At 46.7% G+C, this 20,360-nt stretch overlaps 1 protein-coding gene across 2 annotated transcripts; it reads right to left on the bottom strand.

Moving 5' to 3' along the window:
* Positions 1-1,828: 1,828 nt before the first annotated feature.
* Rnf122 (ring finger protein 122) lies at positions 1,829-20,296 on the bottom strand. Of its 2 annotated transcripts, none has more exons than XM_028877200.2 (6): positions 20,215-20,296; positions 12,300-12,456; positions 6,381-6,426; positions 6,091-6,132; positions 3,173-3,255; positions 1,829-2,928 (listed from the first exon to the last, which is right to left on the bottom strand). In XM_028877200.2, the coding sequence occupies exons 1-6, from the start codon at positions 20,237-20,239 to the stop codon at positions 2,814-2,816; spliced, it is 468 nt and encodes a 155-aa protein (XP_028733033.1). In that variant the 5' UTR covers positions 20,240-20,296; the 3' UTR covers positions 1,829-2,813. The 2 variants fall into 2 exon arrangements, with proteins under 2 accessions (XP_028733033.1, XP_028733036.1); XM_028877203.2 differs by having other exon boundaries at positions 3,173-3,252.
* Between the last annotated feature and the right edge of the window lie 64 nt (positions 20,297-20,360).

Here is a 20,360-nt window from a genome sequence, read left to right as displayed (position 1 = left end):
CTTAGTGGTTTGTGATTTTAAGTTTTATCTACATAAACCTGAGGGGGCTTACTGTATATCAAATCCTTTGTTACTGGCCTCCACCCAGTACTTATCCTCCCCACCCCCTGCTTCCCACCCCACTGTCCTTCCCCACATTAACTTCATACAGAATGTACTCTCTGGTTCCCAATAGTCTGGTGAATCATGGTAAATGGCCACATTACAACTCTCAAGGTTGGGCATCATGTCCTGGAACATACTCCTGCTGTTGCTCTCTCAGCTGAGTAAAGATCCCTGCCATATGCTCTACCCAAACATAATGCTCACACAAAATCCCCAAGGTCAGGATTTTCCTGTTAAGCGGTCGATCTGGGTAGCAGGTGTTCTAGAAAGGCTGAACTAAGTAACAAGGCTTCACCAGTGACTGTGTGAATTGGGGATAGATTCTCTGTGCTCAGCCGCTGACAATCCAGTCAGCTAAACAGTATCGTTTTCCCTTCTGTGCACTTGGGAAATACATACTACCGTACTGTACCTCAACGTAACTGAATGGAAGCGCTGGGAGTAAAGGTATCCCTCCCCACATCATTTTGACCTCAGAATAATGATTTAAAATCTGTGAAATGTGCATTATGCTAACGTATCCGGATGCTAACACTGACGAATCCTCCTGACCGCAAGGAGAGACGGTGAAGTAGGAGATGCAAAGCCAACATGGTCACTTTCCCCACCATATTCCCGCTTCCACCAGTGGCAGGATGGGAAGAGGGGCTGAAACGGGCTGAGAAAATAAATCTTATTTCTCAATACTTACACACTAACAGTGCTAGAAGAGGGTATGGTGACTCAGTGGAGGGATCAGGTCCCGTAAGGCTGGCACCACAAGCAACGGCTACTTAATGTGAAGAATAAGGGCACCTTCCTGCAGAGGACCCCATACTCAGGTACCCAGGTACACCTTGGTACTGTTCAGTCTCCACAAGACCATGGCTGGGTAAGAGGGTACAACACCCACTCTAGGTGGCTGGAACCTGATGGATAGCTCCTGTAATTTGGTATCAAAACCCTATACTGGGCTCAGCAAATGGTTTTCCTGTTCATAGCACCCAAGGAATATTGCCTGCTTGACTGGCATTGACCTATGCTACCAAGCAGCGGCAACCAAGGTGTAGCTACTTTATACTTAGGAAGGGCATTCCCAACATCATCCCATTCTGTATGCACTCACTGTGATGCAGCAGCCTCTTGGGGAAAGGACATAGCTAGACGATCAGGATGTACACAGGGCCCTAAGTTGCTACCATGTAGAATTCTAGGTGTTGTGTAGGAGGCTATGCTATGCCAGTCAGGGTGTGAGGGACAAGAAGTAGTAAACAGATGGGGCATTGGGTAGCTACGTGGACCTTTGAGGTTGCAAGGTCATGAGCAGTCAATTTACAGGTAGAATCCTATCAGTTCCAAGTCTTAGTTGGTGAATGGCACTTGAAAATATTGACTTTAAAGTGTTTCTAAACCTTCTGATGATTTTGATCCTGGCTTCATCGGGTCTTATTTCACACTGGTGTTCAACAGGTAATCCTTTGTCTTTTTCATTGCTGGAAACTGAACCCAGGTCCAGGTCCTTGAGCATGCTAACCAAGCATGCCATCACTGAGCTACATGCCCAGTCCATTTTTTTTAAAAAAAGATTAGAAACCGTGCTACATGCCCAGTCTTCAGTTCTTCCTTCCTTTTTTTTTTTTTTTAAAGATTAGAAATGTCAAGTACCGTCTGACTTAGGAAGGAGGAGGAAGCAGGTGAAGAGGTCTGTTGCCTCCCCTGGCACAGGCCACAACCACAAGCCAAATTTGATTAGAGAAACATGTTATTAAATTTAATTTTCTTTAAATACATAACCTTTGCCCACTCTCAGACACCGGGCTGAGGAAGGGGAGACTCCACCTCCCATCACTCCACCCCCTCCATCCCCGGGTGGGGGGCGCAGCATGTGTAAAGCCTGAGACAGTGATGATGAAGTACAAGAGAATACTATTTACAGAGGGGCAGCAGACATCCGCACTATGGTAACCTCCAGACACCCCCACCCCAGGTCCGTTCCAAAAAGAAAGCCCCTGGAAATGTGCTGAGGATAGAAAAAGTCCCTTCCCATTGAGTGGGGGGTCTCTTCAAAACCAACGAGGAATAGGAAGCTCTGAGATTAACCAGGTCATGGAGAGAATGGATAGCACCTCAAGATCGCAACAGGGGATGGTTGGTCCCATCACCCTGCGGTGGGCCAGGACAAGGCTGGCCTTTGTTTCCTGCATCCCATGTAAACATTGACTTTTCCCTTTTCTAGGCAGGTCCCTGACTTCCTTTATTTCATGCTGAGTCTTCCACCTTGGTTTCTTGATCTTTCTCCATCCTTCCCTTTAAACCATCCCAAGGCTCTGGCAGGATGTGAGGGATGTGGGTGGGGCAGAGCCACCTCATCCTTTCAAGGCCAGAGTCGCTTGTTCTCCAAAGGGAAGTAAGTGCCCATGCTCACAGTCACAGGGTTGACTCCTTCCCAGGGTAAGGATGAGGCAGGTGGATAGTGGAGTACCAGGATAGAGTTGTCTGGCTGGGTAAGGTCCCTGGGACTGGGTAACAGGGAAAGGCGCTCTGGGAGGCAGAGCCTGGGCGAGTCTGGCACTGGTCCGGCGCTGCTGGTGGAAGCCTGGCCCTGTCACCCGTGCCTTGAGGTGAGTGCAGAAGAATGTTACCACCCAAGAAAATCTTGTTCATTGTGTGGAGGAACCCGGTGCCCACAGAGCGAGCAGTCTTCTCCAGAGTCCACGGACAAGGAGCGCTCACACCAGTTCATCCAACAGGATCCCGAGGCTCTGCGAGGTCTCTGTGGGGCCAGCGATAGGCTTGTTGCACATGGGGCAGACACAACGCACTTCTAGCCACTTCACCAGACACCTGCGAACAAGAGGACCGTTATCTCCGAGGAGACATTCCACATGGCTCCAGCTGTCTCTGAGTCCAGCTGCTTCTGGGAACAAAGTACCCCTGTGCCTGCCCCGGGCTAACCCCTCTGGCGTGCTGAACCTAGGGCATCACTGTTGAACAGCATTGGTGGGGATTAGAGGGTTCTTAAAGATACTCCCTAATTAGTTCTCCTCTGCAATCCCCCCCCCCCCCCCCCAATCATATCCCCACATACTTTCGGTGAAAGGCATGTTGGCATGGAAGCACGCCTAGCTCGTCCTTCCCCTTGAAGTCTTCCAGACAAACTGCACACGTCTGCTATGGAGAGGGAGAGAGGGCCGATGAGAATCTGTGAGCTAGGAGTCCAGAGGCCCTCCTCGCCCATCCATCCTGAATATCCACCAACTAATTTTCAGACAAGGAAACCAAACTCCAAACCCCATCTCCTTCCTGCGTGAGCCTAGACGAAGCTCAGCCATATTTATAGGACTGTATCGACAGGATTAGTAGCCAATATGGCTGCTTAAACGGAAATCAAGCCAAGGAAGAAACTGTAAACATAGCTGCTCAGGAGCACTAGCCACGTTTCTTCAATTGTTTATTTCAATATGAAAATTTGGCCTGGGATGGGGGGTCAGTGTGGAGTTTTGCACATCATCCGTGAGACCCTGAATTGGATCCCCTGCCCCACAATCAGAAACACTAAATAAAGAGTGTGTGGTGGTTTTTGCTGTTGGTGATAGGGCCCTTAGGGGAGGAAACATAGATCTCTCGGCTCAACATCCTGGTTTTATTTTCGGTTTTGTTTTTTGAAGGACAGACTCTCACACAGCGCAAGTTAGCCTCAGACTCACTGTATAACCAGGGCTGTCCCTTGAATTTCTCATCTTCCAGCCTCCACCTCCCTATAGTGTTGGGACTATAGATTTGAGTTACCATGTTCAGTTCATTGTTTATAAGCATGCCAATTCTTCTCCTACAAGGCACGGTTTCTTCATGCTACCACCATTCCAGGTTGTTCTGGTGCTCGGTAGCTGCCACCTAAGGAATCTAACAAGTCATAATTCGGCCAAATCCCTACAGTACTCCTTAGACATGGATACAACTATTTAATGTCACGGATAACTGCTCAGGTATTCAAATGATGTATATTTTGGCTCAGGAAAGAGTTTTGCTCATGGTGCCTACTTAGTGGGTGCAGGCTACTTTGATATGAGTTCTAAGTCTCTCTTATACCTTGGAGGTGGCTGTCCATACTTTCAATGCTCAACAGCTACCTATGGCTGATGGTTCCCAGATTGGGAGAGTATAGACTCAGAACATTCTTATTAACACACAAGTTTTTAATTGACAGTTTTGGTCTCGAGTAGTTCTGTCCTTTCTAGCCTACAGCATGACTAAGGAGGCACACAGTAATAACGAGTAAGACCATAGGATAGATGTGATGGCTATTCTTGGTTGTCAACTTGACTATACCTGAAATTTACTAAAACCCAAATGGCTGGGCACACCTGAGAGATTTTTCTTCTTCTTTTTCTTTCTTTCTCCCCCCTATCCCCAAGGGTTTCTCTGTGTAGCCTGGCTGTCCTGGAACTCACTCTGTAGACCAGGCTGGCCTTGAATTCAGAGAGCCACCTGCCTCTGAGTGCTGGGATTAAAGGCATGTACCATCACCACCTGGCAGTGAGGGATTTTTCTTAAATCACTTGAAGTGGGAAGAGCCACTTCTAATCTGGATCTTTGAGGTGATAAGACCCACCTTTAATCTGGGCCACACCTTCTGCTGCTAACTTATGTAGAAGATAGAAGAAGAAGGAAGCGTGCTCTGACTGTGCTTTCATTCTCACTGGCAAGTCCATTCCTTCACTGGTGTTACAGTCTAGTCTATCTACTTCTTTGGGATTCCAATATATAATGAAGACCAGCTGAGACATCTAGCCTTGTAGACTAAACAACTACTAGATTCTTTTGGTAGACCACCATTGTTGGACTAGCTGGACCAGAGCCTATAAGCAATTCTAATAAATCCCATACATATTAGAATATATATATATATTCATATTCATTCTATAAGTTCTGTTCCACTAGAGAGCCTGACTAATACAGATGTATGTGCTCAGTTACATTCTCTAAATCCAGACTTATATCCCCCATTTATGAAACTCCAAGGTCTCAGCTTAACTACTGCAAAAGTTAAGAAACACCTGAACTTACTTTTTAAAAGAACCTGTGGTGTAGTAGCAACATGCAAAACAAGAGTAAAATGAGGCCACGTCTAGGGAGTCTCATGTTTGGTGAGGCTGGAATCCTATTCATTTCCAGACAACCACAAACGGCTCACTCTGGTTAGGGTGTCTGTGATTATGGATGGAAGCCTTGGGAGATGAGTTAGGTAACCTCAAAGGCTGAGGGAACTGATCTGGAAATGGTCCATTGAAAGAGGAGGTGGAGGGGGGAAAAAAAGGAAGGGTGGGTGGTGTAATTGTATTTTAACTGAAATAAAAAGGTCCAAGTTGAGAGACTTTATGGAATTGGTCTTATGTGGGTAGTGGGAGAGGCGTGGAGGGGAGGAACAGGCCAGAACCATTACTAAGGATACAAGTCACTGATCTGTTAGGACAATGTAATATACATGAGTAAAAAAGGTCCTTATTTTCTTTAGTCACAGACCAGAGCATAGGTATCAAAAAAAGGGAAAGTTAGCAGCACTCTGCCTATGGTACAGAGTGTGTGATACACTTATTGATTCTGCACACAATGCTGCCCAAGGCATAGAGCCTATGACACCCTTAAAGATTCTGCACAGCACACTGCCTATGACATGGAACCTGTGGCCACCCTCATATATTCAACACAGCATACTCCCTATGGCATACAGCCTGTCATACCCTTAGAGATTCTACACAGGACTGTCTATGGCATAGAGCCTGTCACACCCTTAACAGTTTCTGCAAGGTTCCTGCTCCATTTACCTTTGTTTCCTGCCTTATCTGACTCCAGACAAAATGCATTACCTGCTGGGATGAATTCCTTCTGTTTGGACACAGGTAATCTGAAGGCAGGGAACTAAAGAGCCTGGAGAAGGTCCAAGCAAAGAGCTGGAGAAGGATGCTCTAAGCAGGATTCTTCCAAGGGTTATCCCAAGACACTTACCCCATAGAGCTGCAACTTCTTAGCATCGCCTTTAAGCACCACCTGAGGGAAAGATACAGCTGATGTCTGAAAGGTACCAACCACAGGAGCCAGGGAGATTCACCCAATGGTGTGCATCTCTCTCTTCATGAAGGTGAAAAGTAAACCCAACTTGAGGACAGTGGCAGCAATGGGAAGCCTCTGGGGTGCCCAGGAGGTCAGAGAATATAGGCTATAGAAGCTTGGGCTTACTCTCCCTATCAGGGAAAGGGGCAAAGAAGGAAGTTTAATGCAAAGAGATGGCATTTTACCTCCTTGTAGCCATATCGCTCGCTCTGTGCCTGGTTCCGGAGTTTACTAGGTGGAGAAAGAAAGAGAAGAGCAGATTATCATGCTTTGTTTTAAGATACACAAGACAATGACAGTATGTGGGGTGGGCTGACTGCTCGGACATATTTCTGGAGCTGAGAAGGGTACTTGTTTCATAGACGCCAATAGGGGCATAGTTCAGATGCATGCAGGCCAACAAGAGATGATAAGGATTCAGTTTTTGTTACCAGGTCCCAGTCACATTCTGGGCTGTTCTCCAGTAGGGCATCCTAAATGGCTTGTCTGCTTTCTTTGCCTTCTCCCAGTAGGTAAATTCCTCCAGATATCCAAACAACGTAGAGCAACAGTATGCTTACCATGTGCAGAAGGAGTTAGATATTTTTAACCAGTGGCCTGCACAAAGCCACTCGATAGCCCCCACACAGCATGTTGTTACCCATAGCAATGGCATAATAAATAGTCCATCCAGGCTATGTTGTGTGTCCCTTGGAAATTGACATCGTCTCACTGAATCCAAACAACTCCAGGAAGGAGGAAGTTTCCATTTTATATATGGAAAAAAAAAATGAACCCCAAAGAAATTAAGCAAGTTGCCCAAACTTTCCAGAGCTGATGGGGAGCAGTTCCTGGGTTGTAGGTGAGCCTGCCCTCTTTAACACAGAACATGAACATGACCTCCCCCTGCCCCTCTATAATTAGGTGGAATACATCGGGGGCCCTGAGCTCTTATTTGATCTTGAGGTACACTGCATGCTTTAAGCCTTTGACTTTGGGTGACCCACTGTGCAGATGGCTGGAAGCATCATTATACACCAACTCTGTGCCATCTGACATCAGTGGGGGAATTTTTTTTTACTGAGTTCTACACACAGCCCAGACTGACTTCAAGTTCATGATCTTTAAAATGGACTGGGATCACAGGCATGTGCTACTGTGCCCAGCTGCAGGTGGGTATAAATGCCTCCTATATATGGGCACAGAACTTTCACCTTTCTGTTGTTGAGTGCTAGGGATTATTAACCTCAGTGCCTCAGGCATGCTATAATGATCAAGTGAATTTGATTAAGAAATACCATAATAGCTCAGTATTAAGTATATCTCAGGGTGTGTCTTTGATGTCATTTCCAGACACATTCCAATCATGAGAGTTTTGACCTAGTCCTTCAATGGATTCATGGTACAAGGCATTATGGAACATTCTAGAAAGAGGAATCTTGCCTTGGCCCCCACTGTTTTCCCTACTTTCTGTCTCTTGTCCAGTAAGAACTGACAAATAGCCTGTTACAACCCCCGCCACCCCAATTTTCTGCTTAAGCATTTGAGACTAAGTGACCATGGATGAGACCCTCCCCCTGAAACCACAAATTGGGTATCTTTGATAGCAATGATAAAAGTATATTTGTTATATAATACATCAAGCGCTTCCTAACATAGATCTGTCTGGAGTATGGGAGGGAAGCCTTGCCATACTGGAGGAGGGCCAAGTCCACCTTGCTCCTTGTTCTTACAGGGTCAGCTTAGAGTAACAGGTAACTCAGCAGGCTCCATCCCAGCATCCATGTCCAGATGCCCTCCAGGACCGTGGGTGCAGTGTGGTGGTTGGGACATAGGCTGGTGCCAGGCTGCAGGGACTCGAGGGACAGGCTAAGAACAGCTTTGTTTTTTTGTTGTTGTTGTTTTGAGACAGGGTTTCTCTGTGTAGTTTAGGTGTCCTGGATCTATCTGTAGACCAGGCTGGCCTCGGAACTCACAGCGATCTACCTGCCTCTGCCTCCTGAGTGCTGGGATTAAAGGCGTGCAACCACCACCGCCGCCGACCGGCTAAAAACAGCTTTTGTTTTTCACGAGTAAAGATAGAAGGAAAAAGAAAAAATAACATCTCATAGTACACACACTTTTTATCTCACGACCTGAAACTTCAGGGGTGTAGCTCAGCAATAGAGCACTTGTTTCCCACGCATGAAAGCCTGGGTTTGGTCCCCAACATGACAGAAGAAAAATTCATTTTTTTTTTTTTTTAAAACGCCACTGGTTCATCAGTTGATGCTATGGGACTGGCTACAATACTACAATGGCGTAGAATTGCTAGTCGGTTGTGATGGAGACTTTACAAGCCGGTAAATAAAAAGGTGGCTGGTCTGAGTGACAAACAGAACGTCTCATTTCAGTGGATGCAGCTCCTCCCGGAGTGGTGAAGAAGCAGAGGGGCAGACAGCCATGCCTGAGAGAGGTGGGTCAGGACAGATAAGATCTGGCCACCAGCCGCCTCCATCCTTCCTGATAGGAAGTCACGTGGTCTGGCAAGGCTGAATGTTCCTGGAGCCTCTGGGAAAGCCCCAGCCAGGTGGATTCCTGCCAGGGCTTGGGGCTGAGGCGTCACTGCCACCCCCAACCCCACCTCTGCTTCTCTCAACCCAGTGTTTTCTGCTCACTCTCCAGTCCTGAAAAGGTTTTCATACATAATGCAAGTGTGTCTCTGTCTCAGCTTCCAAAGGAGATGGGCTGGGAAGGGCGCGTCCAAAGCAAGAATGAGCTATTACCTGACCATACTGTGGGGTGGTCTTTCTTTAGAAGAAAACTTTCATTTTCTTTCCTGTTTTTTTGTTTGTTTGTGTGTTTTCAGAGTCTTACATAATCCAGGCTGGTTTCAAACTGGCTACGTAGCCAAGGATGACCTTGACCTTCTGGTCTTCCTTCCTCAATCTCTGAGATGCTAGGGTTATGAGAGAGTATCTTGCGTGCTAGGCACTTTCCAGCTTAGATCTAACCTAGTCCATCGGCACTCCCGAGCTCATTCTTTCCCCACCCTCTAAGCCTAAGGACCAAATGCTTGATAGGTCACTAAACTACATTCCAACCCTGTCTGGGGGTAGAAGTTTAAATGAGAGAATGCCACACATTTTTTTTTTTTAAAGGTTCAACTGCCTCATCAACAACACTGATACACTTGTGCAGTGTGTGTGTGTTTGCTATGCTTTATGACCACTGGGTCCTAGCGCCTGGGGGTCCTCTCACCTAAGGCAGGCTTCCGTTAACCGAGGGATCTAGGACCCTCAAAGCTCCATCTTCATCCTGCACGGCTTTCAGCTCAGGAAGGATTAGGTCATGAGGAGATGGGGCTCAAAAAGGGTTGCAAAGAAAACAGCAAAAAGCATACTCTGGGCTGTCCCAGCTGGGGATGCAGAGCCAAAAAACTCCAGACAGGTGGCTTTCTCAGCTGTTGGCTGAGCAAAGCCACTAAAAATACCACGATCTCAATGACACCATCGCAAGCCACCGCCAGCAGGCTCTCCCTTCCCTTCCCTCTTTTCCCTTTGAGAGCAAACAATGCAACCAGCTCCAGAAAATAATTGTTCCTTTCCTGCCGATTTGTATTCCACTGGCCCCTCCATCCTGTGTAAGCAGAGGTCAGCTCTGAGGGGAAAGAGGAGAAACAAGGGGCAGCTGGCCGTTGAGGCGTCCTTGGCTCACGAGCTCACCGGGTCAGGAGTGGCAGCCACGGGCCTATTTTGGCTGAGGTGGAAACTGAGAAGCAGAGAGAGGAAGTGGCCTATGTGCCTGTGTGTTTTTCTATATATAGACACATATACCACATGCCAGTGAGCCTTTGGAACCATGAGACCCAGGGGTCAGCTGGCTCTGGACAGGCTACAGGACACAGGGTAGGGTGATGAGGGAGCAGAATACTGCAGAAGGGACAGATGGCACTGTGCTGCACCGCAGTGGGGGTGGCTGTTAGTACCATGTGGTCACTACTCTCTGTTCTTCTGCTACAACCAAAACAAAACAAATCAGAACCAGACAGAACCAGAGCCTGTCTCCTGCAGGACCCTGACACCCAGCTGAAAGAGGTTGGCCATGGAGGTCTCATCAGCTCTACTTCCCATGCAAGGAAGAAGGCAACATAAGAGACAACTGTGGAGGAGAGCCCGAAAGGCTAAATCGTCAGATGAACCCACCTCAGTCAGCAACTTCCTGGACAAATTCCTAACCGTCTCGACATGAATGTCTTCATTTGTGCAGCTCCCTAACCCTTACATTGGAAACTTGTTCACAGAATTAGGTGAGCTTAAATGGTCTACCACAATGCCTGGCACAAGAAGGTCCTTAGCAAAGACTAGCCCAAAACACAAGGTCATGCCTATCGGTGGCAATTAGGAAATGAACCCCAGTCATCTACTTGTTGATCAGAGTGTTAGCCTCTGGATTTTCTTTTGTTCATCATCTTTGAGGTGTGTGTATGTGTGTGTGTGTGTGTGTGTGTGTGTGTGTGTAGAAAGGAGCCAAATAGAGAAATATAGGTGTTTTTTTTTTTTTGTAAAATTTTATAAATTTATATTTCTATTAGTCACATTCTTAAAAAAAAATCTGTGATACTTGAAACATGTATACCTTTACCCTTTACGAGAATTGGTTAACTGCTTGATAAAGGGGTTGAGGGAAAAGACCAATGAATAATAGTTCTGGGAGGGAAATCATAGGGATTATAGAATAGAAAAGAGGAAGTCCACATTCACTCCCACTTAGCAGGTAAATGTGAATGTTGCACTTATTGTATCAGAGGAATATTTAAAACACTATTTTCTCTGCACACTTAGGTGGAGAAATTCAAGTTGTTTTTATTTGTTTGTTTGTTTGTTTTTTTTTGTTTTGTGTAGCTTTGAGCCTGTCCTGGATCTTGCTCTGTAGACCAGGCTGGCCTTGAATTCAGAGATCATCCTGCCTCTTACCTCCCAAGTGCTGGGGATTAAAGGTGTGTGCTACCACTGCTGCCCAGCTGAGAAATTCAAGTTTTAAAGACACCTGTCTCTTAATTTTCTACATTTATTCGATTAAAGACTCCAAAGATTATTACCATGTTCTATTGGCCAGAGAGACGTCCTACTCTCTCCAATGTACAGGGCAGACTCATGGGATAGGGACCTAGAGCATGCACCAATCCAACACCCCATTAGAACTCTGCTTCTGTTTCTGCTCTAAGTACCAAGCATGTCCAACACGTTGCCCCATGTGCATGTATATTCCTATGTGTATAAGCACATATGTGTATGTTTAGGATACCGACACCAGCAGTCTTCCTCAGTGGCTCTCTACCTTATTCACCAAGGCAGCTTCTTTCCCTTGAACTCAGAGCTCTCTGATATGGTTGGTCTACCTAGCCAGCTTGCTCTAAGGATCCCATCTCCGCATTCTAGGACTGGAATTACCTCGGGTTTTGCCATGCTCACCCAGCATTAACGTGGGTTCTGTATTCAAATTCCACTCCTGATATAGGCTCTTTAAACACGACCATCTGCCCTGATTTTTAGCAGATAACATCCATAAGCTCCTGTGTCCTTCACCTTAAGGAGAAATAGCTCCTGGGGCTTATCTACCCCTGCCAAGCTCAAGTCCTTCCCTTGATCCCTAAGCAACTAAGAGTGTCATTTTTCCTTTCCACTCTTGAGTTTTCTACCATGAGCTTGCTAACATCAACACTGGGAGAGCTGGCAATTTCACAGAAGAACAAAAGAACTAATACCTACCTACCTACCTACCTACCTACCTATCCCTGGCTGTGAGTGAGAAGCCGGTTAAGAGCGCGGCTTTATGGCTCAGCCAACAGTCGTTCTAGGCAAACTTAGAATAACTAGCTGGCCAAGAGGTGGGACGCAGTCCAACCCTTGGTGACCTTATGTGCTCTGGGATAACTTGATAAGGCTGATATAAATAGAAACACCAGACCTCAAGGGTCCAAGAGAAGGGCGGGCTAATGTGCATCCTCCCACCAGAGGCCCTGGCACAAGGCTCTGATGTGTCTGTGTGGGAGGGTGGGTAGGAGGACCTTGCTCAATATCTTCCATGGCCCAGGCTCCTTCCTTCTTGAGTTCCCTCCCGAAATCAGCCAGCAAGCAACCAACCTGATGAAGTAGCAGCAGAAGATGAGGCTGAGCATGAAGACAAAGATGCCTGTACCGAAGATGACCATGTAGATGTTGAGGGGAAGGTCTTGGAAACTGATAGGTGGCATTGAGCAGGACTTGTTGGTACTAACCAGTCCCAGCCCACAGAAACACCCTGCAAAACAAGAGGCAAATAGTTCTAAAGTTAGACACTTACCACTGGGGCCCGTGGCACACTGTGTTATCCAGAATGTCAGGTTCTAACTTAAGCTTATATCCCGGCACTAACTATTAACCACATACATGGTCCTGAATAAGTCCCTTAGCCAATCTATGAAATGGAATGTTAGGCAAAGCACTTGAATGGATTAAGAATTTAGAAGCCTGGCGTGTGGCACACGCCTTTTGTCTCAGCTCTCCAGAGACAGAGGCAGGTGGATTTCTGAGTTCAAGGCCAGCCTGGTCTACAGAATGAATTCCAGGACAGCTACAGAGAAAATTATGTCTCAAAAAACAAGCAAGGAAGCCAGGGCAGTGGTGGTGCACACCTTTAATCCCAGCACCTGGGAGGCAGAGACAGGTGGATCTCTGTGAGTTCCAGGACAGGCTTCAAAAAGCTACACAAAGAAGTCCTGTCTCAAAAAACCAAAACCAACCAACCAAACAACCAAACAACCAAACAAACAAAAAAAGGGAATTTAGGCAAGGACAGAAAGTAGAAAAAAACAATAATAAAACTTCCTCCGGCAGGGCGGTGGTGGCACACACCTTTAATCCCAGCACTGGGGAGGCAGAGGCAGGCGGATCTTTGTGAGTTTGAGGCCAGCCAGCCTGGTCTACAGCGCGAGATCCAGGAAAGGCACAAAGCTACACAGAGAAAGCCTGTCTCGAAAAGCAAACAAAACAAACAAACAAACAAACAAAAACTTCCTCCAAGTAGGAAACACTCATTGGGTACATTGCAAAAAGAAGCGCCTAGGTGAGAAAATACATTGTTTGAGTCCTGACTCATGTCTCCTAAGCTAACTAGGTGATGTTCATGCAGTTATTACTATGGAATTAACCTCATCATAGGAAAACTAGCCAAATAGAGGAATAGAAATGATGATTTGAGAAATAATAAGCCGCAAAGAGGAATTAATTGCAAAGGTCATTTGTCACTCTTAAGCACCTGTTCTAGAAGACAAGCTGTGCCAGAACCAGAATAGAAATTGTTCACTAGAACTCCAGGCCAGCATTCCAGAAGGTGGTGACGAGGACTGGTGCCAGGGAATATGGGCTTCTACTCACAGCCTCAAGGTCTCATCCTTGAGTATATTTCCTAAGAACTTGGTAGAAATGTACAGTCTTAGCTGGCTTTGGTGGCACAAGCCTTTAATATCAGCACTCAGGAGGTGGAGCCAGGTTGATCTCTGTGAGTTCTAGGCCAACCTGGTCTACAGAGGGAGAGCCAGGACAGGCACCAAAACTACACAAAGAAACCCTGTATCGAGGGGGAAAAAAAAAAAAAGAGAGAGAAACGTGCAGTCTTAAGTCTATACCACACTAAATGAAGTGGATTAATCATTAGGAAGACCCATGGAGATTCTCCTGCACATTCAGCTTGGAAGCACTGGCTGGCCACTAGCTGCTTCCCTTCTCATTGGCCCTCCCATAAGGCAATCATCTTCCCTTGCCCATGCCTGGTGTCCAAGTGGGTGGGTGCTCAGACTCTGGGCAATAAACCAAAGAAAGTCTTCAGAGAAAGGCAAGATTTTCTTAGCTGGGCACAATATTATACTTCTAATTAACTGGGAAGTGTCTACTCAGGAGGCTGGAACAAGGGAATCATGAGTTTCAGGTTAGCCTGAGCTATGTAGGGATACTCTTGGCTACCTCCCACACCCTGGGGGAAAAAAAAAAAGCTGGGCCTTGGTGGCACATGCCTTTAATCCCAGCACTCACTCAGGAGGCAGAGCCAGGTGGATCTCTGTGAGTTCAAGGCCAGCCTGGGCTACAGAATGAGTTCCAGGAAAGGTGCAAAGCAACACAGAGAAACCCTGTCTCGAAAAACCAAAAAAAAAAAAAAAACAACAAAAAAAACCAAACAAACAAACAAAAAAAACCACCACAAAGAACCAAATTCCTTTTAGGAAATACTTTCTTCTTCTATCACCTCAGACATCTAGGAAGATAAGACAACTGGAAAGAGAATAGCCAAAAGCATTAAAGAGTGATCTCCATGATTAACCAGAATCTGTGTCCTACATACATTCCAACCACCTTCTACACTCCTAGCCTTTTTACTTTCCCAAGATCTGCCAGACCTCAGGGGCTAGGATCTCTCTTGGCTTTTTGGTTAGGAGCCAGGATTTGACCTGGTGATTACCAGGACTGAGTGTTACCTCAAGTCTGCAGCAGACCAACTAAGGACCACAATCAGTTGTGATACTGTATTATGGTCCAGACTTGAGGCTTCCCTGCAGCAGGCTTAGATGCTCCTCTCTGCTCCTTGGACCCCAGGAGGTAAAGCTACATCTTCCCCATTTGCCTGTTGTTCAAATCTCAGATGGGCTTTTAACAAAAAAACCCAGAGCCAAATATTGGGGTAAAAGCCTCAACAGAGAAGCAGAGCAAGCCACAGCTAACCTTACCTCGCCAACTCCTCAGTCAATCCCGTCTCCACGAATCCTCAGAATGAGAGCTTCTGAGTCTTCACCCAGAAGGGTCTCAGCTGAACTGCCTTCATTTCTGTCTCCTCACACCTTATATACTGTTCTCTGCCCAGCCACGTCACTTCCTGGGATTAAAGGCGTGTGTGCTTCCCAGTTTGGAGATTAAAGAACTGCCTGGCTGTTTCCAGTGTGGCCTTGAATTCAGAGATCCAGATGGATCTCTGCCTCCCAAGTGCTAGGATTAAAGGTGTGTGCCACCTCTGCCTGACCTCTATGTCTAATCTAGTGGCTGGCTCTTTCCTCTGATCCTCAGGCAAGTTTATTAGGCAAGTATATATCACCACACTTGATAGACTTCAACCTCAAAAAGCCATGTGCTAAAATTTTCTAAGTTGTGTATGATTATGATTCTGTCACAGTGACAACAAAACTAAGAGTCACACATGGTACATCATTCCTCTTTGTCCCTTATATCAGTGGGTGACCTAAGCCTTCTCCCAAAAGTCAGACTATGCCACATCCATTTTTATACACATTGCCTACTCCTGTCTTATTGATGTCACCACTGTTTCCTCTAATTATCCTACATGTCTGGCACATCTTCTGAACTCCACTTACATGCAATTTCCAAACTCTTGTCTGGCCTCGAGTCTACATGAACATGGCCCCTGCCCCCTTGCAATATCCTGTCAGCTTTCTCTACCTGGGCCAGTCTTATTTTATCTTGCCCAACCACAGTCATGTCTATCTCCACACCTTTGTCTAGGTAGCCTTCTCTTGCCTAGAATTCTTGCCTTTCTGAAGTCTAGTCTTGGTCCTGTGATAACTTTCCTTTCCGAGGTCAGGGCTGTGGGTTGAACTAGTTAGCACCTTGCATAGGCTAGGCAGTGAGTGACCTACTACTGAGCTGAATCCTCGACCCCCACCCCCACCCCAACCCCTGCCCGAAAGGTCTTTAGGATATTCCAGTGATCTCTGTCATGGAATTCTACAATGCTAAGTAGTTGCATCACTCGTCATGGTTTTTTCGCAGCATATCTTCTGTTACCCTGTTGTTGCTAGTATCAACTTCATTTGACTCTTGTTTCGCTCTGCATTGATTATTTGATAAGCATGGGGACTGGAGAGAGACGGCTGCTCAGCTCTATAAGGCTAGGCTCAGGCTCACAACTATAACCTTCGGAGAAGCATGAGAGTTGAGATTAAAAGAACACAGAGGAATGGCTAGATGACTTTCCACGTGGGAAGGAGACAAGACTCAAGCACCTTCCTGACCAAAGTTAGATGTGATCGTAGAGGTGAGTCTATAGTTCGGAGAGCAAAGACAGAGCCAGAGAATAAGGGTAGTCCTCCCAACAAGCCCGAGCCTTCCTAGGCCTGGACCATACCAACTTGGACTCCTAAACACTCTGCAGGGCCCTGAGCTAGGGTTTGGTCTGTCTACATAGCTAGTTACCAGGCAGCTCCCTGCTTTCTCAAAGCAACCTAGTCTCCCTGGCAAAAGCTCATACCTCAAAGTAGGAAGACTGATGTTTGGGAAAACTGCCCAGAAACTGCCCTCAGCTAATAAATCACCAGTCAGCCAACAGGTTTTGTTCTGGGTGTGTTTTATACACTGACCTAGACCTTGTGGGGAAACAGAAAGCGAAAGAAGTTCTTGTTCTGAAGGAATTTTCAATTAGGGGAAATTAAAGAAGCAATTAGCTACTAAAATTTGCTTTGCTCAATAGGATGTTTCTTGCTTCTACGCTCCACCAGAGGGTTAGAAAGACCATTTTCCTCACTGGTTCCCACTTTGAGAATTTGCTTTCCCGTGGATCTTTCACAGAGCAACTCTCTGCTAAGCTATCACGCTAAGCCTGCTCAGCATCCTTCACTCCACACCAGTAAAGGGTCTCAGGAACTCTCTTCCAGAAAATTGTACCTTCAGGACCACCAGGACCTTCTACTGCACCTCCTTTATTCTGCCACAGAAATGTTGGATGCTGTAAGAGGACCAGCATCCTCTCCACATTTGCCATGGCTCTCCTATGGACCTTACATAAGCAGGACCCTGGTATCTACTGGGTCCTAAAGAACCTCCTATTTCTATTCTGAAAAGCCGTTGTGTACAGAGGATATACTCTAGCACCCTTCTGGTACTTTGGTTCCAGCAGTCCCAGATCAATTTATCTCCAATCTTTTCCCATCTCCTAAAAGGGTTTCCCTGGGGCTCTAGGACTGAATCAGCGAACTTGGGACTTTTTGGACTTTATATAATAAGGAGGCACCTTCAAGAATAGATGTTCAAGCATGTGTTGAATAATAGTTTCCTCTGAGATTAAAAGACTTCATTCTTCAGGAAGCTCCTTAAGCAGGAAGGTAAACAACTCAAATAGCTTTAGGAAGTCCCTGAAACTGATCAGATTCACCAGGGTCCTCCCCACCTTCCTGCTAGAGAGGCTGAGAATCTGAACTCGGATAGAAGGAAGCTGAGCTGCAAAGACTCTTAAAAATCAGACCAGCTACCTAGAAGAGGTTTAGACCAGTCACTTGGAAAGGACACTCTCTAACCTGTTGAGCTGCAGGCTGTGCAGCGTGTTCCAGGTTTCCCAGCTCTTGTGAGCAGTCACCCATGCTGGAGTGGGCTTTGGTGATACAGCTATCTGAGTCATTGCTGCTTCTGTGAGCAACCCCTCACCCATATTCCCATAAGCAACCCCAGCAAAACTCATTGGTTCATCCAAGTTGGACTTCGTAGCCAAACTTTGGTCTGTCGTGGAATCCCAGCTAGTGTGAATAGACAGACATGAGTTGCATTTCCCCAGGAAAAAAGCTTTGTCACACAACAGCCTGCTGTCATAGGAGCATGTGTGACCCTGCAGTCTGAGGGGTGCAGGCAGAACTGAATTTTCCTGAGGCCAGCATGGGTGACAGTGAAAACCCATTGAGTATCATTCATACTTTTGAGAACCAAATTGGTTTGATTTCTTTTTTTTTTCTTTTGAGAAGGGTTTCATATTTTTTTTAAAGATTTATTTATTATGTATACAGTGCAGAACACCAGAAAAGGGCACCAGATCTCGTTACAGATGGTTGTGAGCCACCACGTGGTTGCTGGGAATTGAACTCAGGTCCTCTGGAAGAACAGCCAGTGCTCTTAACCTCTGAGCCATCTCTCCAGTCCCTCAAATATTTTTACTTTAGAATATTTGTACAGGGCTGTGGTGGTGGCACATGCCTTTAATCCCAGCACTTGGGAGTCAGAGGCAGGCAGATCTCTGTGAATTCCAGGTCAGCCTGGTCTATAGAGTAAGTTCCAGGGCAGCTAGGACTGTTTCACAGAGAAATCTTGACTCTAAAAACCAAAAAGAATATTTGTACATAGCGTGATTATCTCCAGGATAGGGCTCAAGTCTAAACATGAAATTCATCCTATGTTTTATACACCTTATTCATGCATCCTGAAGATGACTTTATACATTTTAAGTTATTTTGTGCATGAAGCAAAGTTTAATGCTGTGAAATTTTCTCTTGCTATATCACATTTGAATTTTATACAATTTGAACTTTCCAGGGATTTTTAATTCTCAGATGGGGAATGTTCAACTTGTCCTCTTGAAGAGAAATGAAAAAAAAAAAGTTATTGTCCAAATTGGACAGTAAAGTTTTCCCTTAAAATTTTAAGGTCAAAGACTACCCATCCCAGATATGAGGTTTTCTACGAGGTTTTTCAAGGGGAGCAGAAATGCGGTTGCATTCCCTCTGGAGTTGAGAGAGGGGATCTGTCAATCACTTTAAGAAACGCAAGATAAAGGGTGCACTGAGGTCAGTGATGGAGTGTGTTTAGCATGAGCAAGGCCTGGGTTCCAACACTATGGGCGTGGGGGTAGGGCAGCGAAAGATAAAACACTTTCGAAAGGGAGCAGCCCAGAAGAAGGTCGGGGATACTGACAGCCTAGTCCTCCCTAAGTGTCTGGTCCATTGTCTTAGACTTTGACACCAGAATGTCTCATCTCAGCTGGCAGGCTGCAAGCAGGAATGACGTCAGAGCAGGTCTGGCCGAGACCAGCGGATCTGGGAACTGCTTCTTTCCAGCCAAAGGGAATCTTTCCCAGATGCTGGGATACACCGTCAGACCTCAACCCCCATCCCCCGCCCCTCTCCATTACCCGCCTATCACACACAGCTTGGTTCATTTTCAGGAAATTAGATCCGACCAGCAAAAGGAGGAAGGGTGGGGGGGAATGGGGGCCACTCATACACATGCGGCCCAAACCCTGCCTTAAAACAAAAGCCTCTTGAAATAATTAATCCAAGATCTGGCAGAAGTCTACTCAAGAATGGTTTTTCCCCCGTCTGAGTAACCAGCCAGCCATACCAAAAAAAAAAAAAAAAAAAAAAAAAAAAAAAAGCGCCAGCTGCTTTCCACCTCGTCCAACTCTTCATGTTTAGAAAAAGTGGCCAAGATTCTGGGGGCCCTTCGGGGAAAGGGTGGGTGGTATTAACATCTAAAGCTTAAGAGACCGGCTCAGAAAGATCCAACGGGTAGCTTAAGACAGCAAATCCAGAACCTCTCCTAACCCGTAACACCTGAGCCACCCAAAAAGCCTCAGGTGAACTAATTTCACATCATTACCCCCTGGGGTGTGGGGTAGGGGTTAGTGGCGGGTGGCTGGGCCTGGAGGCGCTGTCACCATTTAGGCTGAAAGCAGACCCCACCGTCTGGCCTCCTTGCCAGAAAGCAAAGCTCTTGCCAGGCCAGCCCTGAGCTGGGGGCCCAGCAATCTGCAAGGCTTTATCTATTCAGCAAAGCGACGCTCTTTAATCCAGTCTTGCCCCCCTGGAAGCCGGTGGGAACCAACAAAGATGAGGAAAAGTCACCCCGCGCCCTGTCCCGCACGTTGCACTGTATACATATTTAAAATAGCCTGCAAAGTTTCAGGACCGGAACTTGAGCTCCCTCTAGGAGATCCTAGCCCGAGCGCGGATTTAATTCTCCAACCACCACAACAAAGAACAGAGTTTGAGAGCGCACAAAGGCAGGCGAAGGGGGTAGAAGAGAGCCGGACCACCACACAAAGGCCGGGAAGCCCTCGGCTCGCACGCCCCTGGCCCTCCACTCGCTTCCAGACCCTTTTTAAATCCCCAAACACTGAGAATGGGTCGTTTCAAACGGCGCGCTGTGCAGAGCACCGCAGGACGCCAGGATGCTTTCTGGGCCGTCCCAGAGACGAGAAAACTTGGCTGAGGACCTGGACCTGAGCGGTGTCCGCTCATCCGCCCATCCCGGGACTCACCGTTACACCACTGGAATGGGTGCATCAATGAAGTCAAGGTCGGCTTCCCGGAGCAAACGGAGACGGGGTGTTGAGACCTGGCCGGGCTGCGCGCGGCGATCGCCGGGCTGGAAGATGCAACTCCCGGAGGAGTCAGGGGCTGCAGA

This window comes from Peromyscus leucopus, chromosome 17 (genome assembly GCF_004664715.2).
Source record: "Peromyscus leucopus breed LL Stock chromosome 17, UCI_PerLeu_2.1, whole genome shotgun sequence".
In the NCBI taxonomy this organism is placed as follows: Eukaryota; Metazoa; Chordata; class Mammalia; order Rodentia; family Cricetidae; genus Peromyscus; species Peromyscus leucopus.
Note: the sequence above shows the minus strand (reverse complement) of the source record. Positions and strands in the feature narration are given on the sequence as shown.

Bases quoted from the DNA above. Each gene is read 5' to 3' on its own strand.
- Rnf122 (XM_028877200.2), bottom strand. From the start codon at position 20,239: ATGCACCCATTCCAGTGGTGTAACG. The intron at 6,133-6,380 runs GTAAAATGCCAT...TCTTTCCCTCAG, and splicing joins AGCGATATGGCTACAAGGAG to GTGGTGCTTAAAGGCGATGC. The intron at 2,929-3,172 runs GTATGTGGGGAT...TCTTGTTCGCAG, and splicing joins CAACATGCCTTTCACCGAAA to GTGTCTGGTGAAGTGGCTAG.